Source organism: Elaeis guineensis, chromosome 1 (genome assembly GCF_000442705.2).
Source record: "Elaeis guineensis isolate ETL-2024a chromosome 1, EG11, whole genome shotgun sequence".
NCBI classification, from domain to species: Eukaryota; Viridiplantae; Streptophyta; class Magnoliopsida; order Arecales; family Arecaceae; genus Elaeis; species Elaeis guineensis.
Window position 1 is genome coordinate 64,456,289 of NC_025993.2, and position 8,486 is coordinate 64,464,774.

An 8,486-nucleotide genomic window follows, 5' to 3' on the forward strand; every position below is an offset into this window, starting at 1 on the left:
GTATATATATGTACATGTATACAATGGACCAAATCCAACCCAAACAACTCCTAATGCTAACCCACTTATGATTGCACTTACCCAAGACCATGTGCACCTATAACTTACATGCTCACACCCTCCTTGGACCTAACCCTAGCCTAAATAGTGAATTACCCCCTCGAGGCCCCAATACCTATGGAGGGCTAAATGCCTCCACCCTAGGACCAAACCTGTCCTAGTAGCACCATTGGATAGCCCATAACATAGAGCTGTCCACTCAGGCCTTGCAGCCTTCTTGATTTATCTCTTGGCCTCCCAAGGCATGGAAGCACCACACATAAGCCTATAATCTTCATTTAGTATCCCAAAGCCTTTGCAAACTCATCCTGATCCATCAAACCCATCAGCACTATGCACTTAAGGAAACTATCCTATGGAAGAGCTTTTGTAAGTGCATCGGCCTGGTTCTCCTTCATATGAATTTTAACCAGCTTCAACTCATCTTCTTCCACTAGCTCTCTGATCTTGTGGTACCTCACATCTATATGCTTTGTTCGTGTATGATAGACTAGATTTTGAACCAAATAGAGAGCACTCTGACTATCACTATGCAGCATCAATGTACTCTACTTCACCCTCATCTCTATAATGAGTCTCTTTAGCCAAAGAGCCTTCTTAATAGCCTCTATAATCTCTATGTACTCGATCTCTGTGGTGGACAAGGCCATGATAGGTTGAAAGATTGATCTCCAAGAGATAGGCCCATCATTCATGTAGAAAACATAACCTGTAGTAGACCTCCTCGTGTTTAGATTACTTACATAATTAGCATCAACAAACCCCTCCAAAGGATCTGAATCTCTCCTTGACTTACTGGAGTTCTTCTCAAGTCCAACATGCTGCCCAAATATCAAACCAAGCCTTTGAGTTCCCTATAAATACCGTTAAAATCCATTTCAAGTTCTTTCAGTGCTCCTTGCCTGGGTTTGCCATGTGCCTGCTTACCAAACTCGCTGCATGTGCTATATCAGGCCTACAACACACCATAGTGTACATCACACTACCCATGGTATTGGCATAAGGAACTCTCTCCATATACTCGCTCTCTTCATTTGTTTGGAGGCATTGCTGCATAGAGAGGGAGATGTGGCGAGGCAATGGTATTCTAACCAGTTTGGCCTTATCCATGCCAAACTTTTCCAATACTTTCTAAATGTATCCCCCTTGTGACAAGTGAAGAATACCCTTATTTCTATTTTCATAAATTTCCATTCCAAGTATCTTTCTGGCCAGACCCAAGTCTTTCATCTCAAATTCACAAGATAATGCAGTTTTTAGCCCATTCATAGCAATGGGCATATCGTCTACATATAATAATAGATATAATGCATTATCTATTAGATATATATCTTAGAAGCCAATATGGCAGACACATTGTAATAATTTTAGGATATATATTTATACTTAAACTATTGATTCATCAATAAAATAGGCTTTTTCTATCATCTTATGTGTCTAAGAATCATTCTAGAAATTAATAATTTAAAGATACATATTCTCAAGAGTTGAGACTTAGAGACATATATGATTAATTTCTAAATTACTCACAATCGATAGATCATCATAGGGATGGTAACTAATCTAATTAGATTGACGTACGGATCGCTTTCTTCAGAATAGATGAGTCTCTAGTCTATAGTGTAAAGATACTGAGCGAGAGTGCAGGTAGTTATTAGAGAACATTAGTATTGAGTGTGATCAAATGAGAGATCACATGGATGTCCACTCACTCGTAAGTGATCTTCTTGATGTTATAGTAGTGTGAGTAATTCTTTGACATGCGGTGCCTCAGCTACTTATAGTGGGGTTACTGTACTTTGACTGCATATAAATATGATCTTCTAGCCATTTGGATCTTTGTAGTGTATGTTGGCTACAGTAGATTCATCATAGGAGTAGGGTGCATGCCTAGAAGAGATCTATCAACCTTAGTAGATAAGTAGTTCTATGGGATTTGAGAAGCTGAGTTCTTAAGTCTGTGGCCATAGTAAGATGATTGATAGAAAAGAGTTTCCATCAGCATCACGATTTGGACTCAAGCTAATCAAATTTTTCATATGATGGATATTGGGATTTGACGAGTTTCTATAACCTTCATCTTGTTGGGACTCATGATAGAGAAACTGAATCACACGATAACTACACCTAAAATTTCTACTTTTTCTATTCTGCTGGATTGCCACCACATGCTGTTAGGCATCACTAGTGGAGTGTGAGAGCTCACTAGGATCATTCTAGATCGATGATCTTTGTAGGATGAGAGTTAGAAATATTTCAACCTATTGAAAGGTGTTTGGATGATACTATGATAAAGATCATAGTATGTCTCACTATCAAATAGAATAAAACCTATAAGATCACATACAAAAGAGTTTGATCAGATCAAACAGTTAGATCATGATCAAATTATCAATATGATTGATGATTTGGATCAATTTATAAAAGTTACAAGTATAGGATCAGCAAGCAGTTAGCAAGGAGGACCTTATTGAAATCTAATTTAATGAGATCAAGTTGGGGATCAAGTCTTAAATAATTAAATCAGATTTAATTAATTTAGACTTGACCTAATTGGGGTTTTGGTTTCAGAATTGGATTCTAGTTGGATTAGTATTTAGTTTGGGATGAATTGGGTTCGAATCAGGTTCTAATTAGATTCAAACTAAATCTGAATTCAATCCAAACTGATAAAGTGCAAGAGTCTCAGGTTTACTGGGACTCTCTCTCCTCTCACACAGCAGAAAGGAGGAGCGCATCCTTCCTTTGGCATATGCAGAAAAGGAGAGAGAGGATGCTATAAGTGGGTGCCCCTCTTCCTTGGGCTTCTCTCTCTCCTTATCACATAGGATTGGATTAGTTCAATTTGAATTTGAAATTCTTATCATATAAGAGTTTAAATTCAGTTGAACTCTCTCTAATTCCCTTGGCCACCATCTATAAAAGGAGGGGCTCTCTTAGGCATGAAGAAAAATCAGGTCATTAAATCCATCTGTGCCACCCCCTCCTCTTCCATTATTCCTTATTTCACACACCCAACCCTCCTTGGTCGGCCATAGAGAGAGAGATCAGCGAGAGAGAGATCGAAAAGAGAGAGAAAAGGAAGGAGAAGGAGTTCTCCATCACCTTTGTTCTTCCTCCAATCCTGCACGAAAGGAGTTCATGCATAGATTCATCCTCAAATCCTCTTCTATGATGATCGAAGAAAGAGATCAGATCCAAACTAGCAAAGTAGAGATCTAAAAGAGAGTTAGCACCTCGATGATCTCTGGTGCCTCTGATCTGCTTCAGCCCCATATGGATATCCGTAGGAGTCAGATGCATGTGCGGCTTCAACAAAACCTGCAAACATCTTTAGATTCAGATCTGAAGAAGAAAACCAGCGCCATAGGTAGGTGATTCGATCACCAATTATATTTTTGCCTTTGAAATCAGATGCACGATCTTCATTTTATTTTTATTATATGAATTAGATCCATAGGTATTGAAAGAATAATGCCCTACAAGCCAATCATATATGGGATACGATAAAATATTTTCTATAATTTATCTTCTAGACTCATATAATTAATATTAATTTATTAATAAAATATATATTTTTGATTCATTATATGCTGCATCTTTTTGTACTTAAGATTATAATGAACCTCATAGGTTCGGACAATGATTTTAGGGCCATGATGAGATCATGCCAGTGAGACCTAAATCTTTGATAGTCATGACCTAAAATATTTCTAATCATTGGTTCATTGAGTCAGGGATCAATAATACTGCTAAGACTGGCATGTCCTATGTATGCTCAGAAATGAGGATGGTTGATCTCACAACCACTTGTGTAGTGACACTAATACAAGGATATGGGTGCTCATTGGAGAATAAGTTCACTAAATAGACCTATGAGAAAACATCAGATGGAGTCTTATTTATATGTCAACTGATGATTCTCTAGTGAAAGTTGTGTAAGTGATCATCATGATACCTTGTGTACATGGATTCATATTTTGATTCACTTCCTAACTTGATTCTTTAATACTTGCATGGGATATTCTAGATGTGGTGAAGTGTGCATGAAGATTATGAGTGATCAATAAGGGATCAGTCACTCCTAATAAGAAGAGCAAACATCTTATGTGATCTTATAGGTCAGTGATTCTGAAAGTTTTTGACCAAAGCAGGATGATAATTAGAAAAAAGTTTCTAATATATCATCAACTGAATCATCACCTTTTGATCGAGATATATAAAGATAAGTGATTAGGTTTGACATATTTTCATGCCCACAACTCATTTGGGATGTTGTTTGATTAAATGATTGAATTACACGGTAACTTACCACTGAAGAATATTTTGATAATTTTTTATCAAAATTTTAAATCTTTTGAATAGTCATGATACATTACTAGACATCAATCTTAATTTATAAACTCATCAAAATTAAAAGAGTTTAATTTAAAAATTAATTAGGAAGAGTCTTAGCTGATTAGGACTCTTTGGGTGACCTAATTTGATCAAATTAGGGTTACGTCGAAAGTCTGAATCTACTGCTGGCTAGATTTAGAATCCAATAGGTCACATACTTTGAGATTTGATTTTGATCTAATTTAATTAAGATTTAATATAAATTTTAAGTGTTAATTTGATATGCTAGCACATTGTATTAATCCAAATTTCAAAATTGATTTAGATCAAAATGTTTGAGCTAACCTAGACCAGTTGTTTTGACCTAATGGGATTGGGTCTATCTTGATTGGATTCTTATTCAATTTGAAATAGTTTCAAGTGGAGAAGAACTCCTCTGTGCCCACTAGATGCCACACCAAAATATTAATGTTGCCCCACTCTTTTTAGCATGTGAAGATGAAGAGTCCTTCTTCATAAAGACTTTTATCTTAACGCATTGCCTTAAATGCTCAACCAGATCTCTTATGATTTAATACCAATTTATTATGAAATTTTTATGGGACATAGAAGAGGAGGATTCCTTCAGTTTGAAGGCTCTCTTGCACCAAAAATTCTACATGATAAATTTATTCACCATATGAGAAAGTGGAGCGCCAAAGGTTGGCGCCCCTTGGTCCCTTCTCACGTCTCTTAGTCCCATATGGCCCATGTGCTGGGTTTCTGAGTGGAAACCAGAGATAAATGGCATGTAAATTAGAGAAAAAGTTTTAAAAAAAATTTAAGAAAAAGGTAAGAAAAAATTGAGTGGCAAAAGTTGTAAGAAGGGTGGTGAGAGAATTGGCAAGTGTTGCTAGTGTGCCCTAAGGTTTGATTTTTCTATATGTTGGAGCTCAAAATCAAATCCTAGGTTGTGAGATATCTGTAGACTGTCCTCTTCGTATAATTTTGGTGGAAAGATCAAAAGCTACTGGGCTTTGATGTGATCGTTATTTGAGTTCAAAGTCGACAGTATTCTTGAGAAGACAAGGCTGCGGCTGCGCACCGGTTAGAAAGGACCTTGGCCAACTTCTGTGTGGATCACCATTGGAAGGCTTCTACTTTAGAGTCTCATGGAGATCACCAATGTGCCACATTATCTTTTTGATGAAAGTAAAAATTTTATCTCTTTTGCATGCTTGTTTTGTTTTGATCGACATCGACAAGGTGATTCTAGATTTTGGGTTTCGGCTCGATAGTTATAACTGTTAAAGCTATTGACTTGTTTGATTTTAAAATTTTTAAAAATTATTTTTCACTATGTGGTCAGAATCCAATAGTGGTATCAGAGCCACCCTTGCTAGATTCAATCAAACAAGTGCAAAGTTGTAGTATAGAATTGTTATTGTTCATATATTGCCAAGAATATTGTTTCAATTTTTAGCTTCGATCTTTAAATTCAAAAAATTATTTTTGACTTTATAAGAACTATGAATTTAAATTTTAGTTATTAAATTATAAATTTATGATATTTTGAAATTTATATTATCATGGTAGCTTGATGCTTAGATCAATTTATGGTTAAGAGTGTTATGCATGCCTAATATGATTAAGATTTGCTTTATTACTTGATTATGCTTGACATATGTTATATCTTCTATTGCACCCTTATATGATTTTTGGCATGATTATATGTATGTCGAATTATGACTTGTAGATGTATGTCGAATTACATAATATGTTTAGCACATTTTATGTAGTTATAGTTAGGATGTGCCAAGACCAGTTTAAAGACCCTCTTAAAAATTATATTAAGTTGGAATGTCGAGATTCACTTTCAATTTGAATATCAAATTTATTTGATAAATTGGTGTCAAAGAAAGTGTGAAAGGTGGTTTTCAAATTAGGTCCATATGCTGGCTTGGTCAACTTTGTTGGTGTCTAAAAAAAGCTACGGGGAGTCTCCAACCTACTGATCTGGCCAATTTGATCATATTGAATTTTAGATTTAGATTGATTAGTGATGTAGATACTATAAGGGCCTTCCTTCAAACTTGATCAATAGAGTATGTCAAGATCTTAGTGAGCTTGTTGTGTTATCTACAAGGCTTACTATAGAAATTGATATGATGTTGACCAAGTATATTTTGATGCTTATGGCATATTTGAATAGTTTTGTTTTGTTGTGCTATCCACAAGGGCAGCATTATTTAAGTATGACCATATGAGATTGAAGGGTTAACTTAACTAGAATACTATAGTTTGTTATGCTATTCACAAGACTATATGTGATCTAGAGGTAAGAGAGAAAATTATTGAGAATTGTATAAGTACAATTGGTAAAGAGTTATCTACTCTTGAACTCATAAATACTTGTTGTGCTATCCACAAGGTATTTGTGAGGAATAGAGATCTCAATCTCATTAAGAAATATTAGTATATTTTTCAATTTTCATACTTGAGGACTATGAAGTTCGATAAAATAGTGGGAGACACAATTAGACAAAAGTCCTAATCTAGTTGTGCATGTCATCATGAGTTGTCTGTTTATATGGTGTTCTTGTTATTGTAGATTAACTACACATATGGCATCCTCACTGTCACTTAAAGACATACTAGTTGCAAACAAATTGATCAGACCTAACTACGTGGACTGATTAAGAAACTTGAGAATTATTCTCACTTAGGAGAAAGTCTCCTATATTCTGGATACATCTGCATCCAATACGTTCGAAGAAGATGCTTCTGAGGAGAAAAGGGCTACATACAAGATATGAAAAGAGGACAGTGTGATCGTCAAATGCATCATGCTTGCCTTGATGAGCAACAAGCTTCAGAGATAGCATGAGGACATGGATGTTCCCTCTAAACTCCTTAAACTTAAGGAGTTATATGGGGAACAAAGTAGAACTGCTAGATATGAGATATCTAAGCAGTTATTCCATGTCTGCATGACTGAAGGCACATCTGTGCAAATGCATGTTCTGAAGATGATTGATTTGATCACTCATCTGGGATAACTGAACTTTGCCATGGACAGTGAGCTGAGCCATGATTTGATCCTGTAGTCTCTCTCTGACTTCATTTCTTAATTTATCATAAATTATCATATGAATAAATTGAACACTAGCCTGCTTGAACTGCTGAACATATTGAAAATAGCAGAGAGCCATTTTAAAGGTGAAAAAGTTTTGATATTTCTTGTTGATAAGATCAACAAGAAGAAAGGCAAGAAGAGTTCTAAGAAAAAGATGAACTCTAAGGCTGGCATCTCCAAGAAGAAGATGAAGAATGTCTCCACCAAAAGTATTTGCTATCACTGTGGCAAGGAGGGCCACTGGAAGAGAAATTGCAAGGAATACCTTGCAACCGTGAAACTGGCAAATATTATCAAAAGTTTGTATATGATACAAACTAATTTATTATTAAGTACTTCATTTTTAGATCTTGGGTATTGGATACCACCTGTGGTTCATACCTCTACAAATCATTGCAGGGTCTACAGGAAATAAAGAGTTTGAATAAAGGTGACTTCTAGCTGTTTGGTGCTAGTGGAGAGTCCATTCAGGCCGAAGCCATAGGAACCAGAATTTTAAAGTTGCCTTCAAGCAAAATTTTAGAACTGAAGATCTGTTATAACATCTCTAATATCGTTAAAAATATTATTCTGTATCATTGTTATTAGAATAAAGTTTTGAAATAAAAGCAAAGAACAATGGTTGTTCTATATACTTTTCTAACAAATATTATGGAAATAATTATGTTGATAATGATTTTTTATTTTTTTCACTTAATGATAATGTACTTCATATTAATAATATAAATAAAAGAAAGAGAGAGGATGTGAATGTCATATACCTCTGACATTGTCGACTTGGCCATATAAATAAGTCAAGAATTAACAAATTATACAAAGATAAATTCTTTGATCCTTATGATTATGAATCATATGAAACTTGTAAATCTTACCTCATGGAAAAAATAACCAAAACTTCATTTACTGGACATGGAGAAAGGGTGAGTGACATATTGGACCTTATACATACTGATGTTTGTGGTCTAATGTCGAC

The 8,486-nt window shown here is 35.2% G+C and overlaps 1 protein-coding gene across 1 annotated transcript; it reads right to left on the minus strand.

The window, feature by feature from the left end:
• Positions 1–608: 608 nt before the first annotated feature.
• LOC140855863 (secreted RxLR effector protein 161-like) lies at positions 609–1,170 on the minus strand. Its single transcript, XM_073253053.1, has 2 exons — positions 988–1,170; positions 609–914 (listed from the first exon to the last, which is right to left on the minus strand). The coding sequence occupies exons 1-2, from the start codon at positions 1,168–1,170 to the stop codon at positions 609–611; spliced, it is 489 nt and encodes a 162-aa protein (XP_073109154.1).
• Between the last annotated feature and the right edge of the window lie 7,316 nt (positions 1,171–8,486).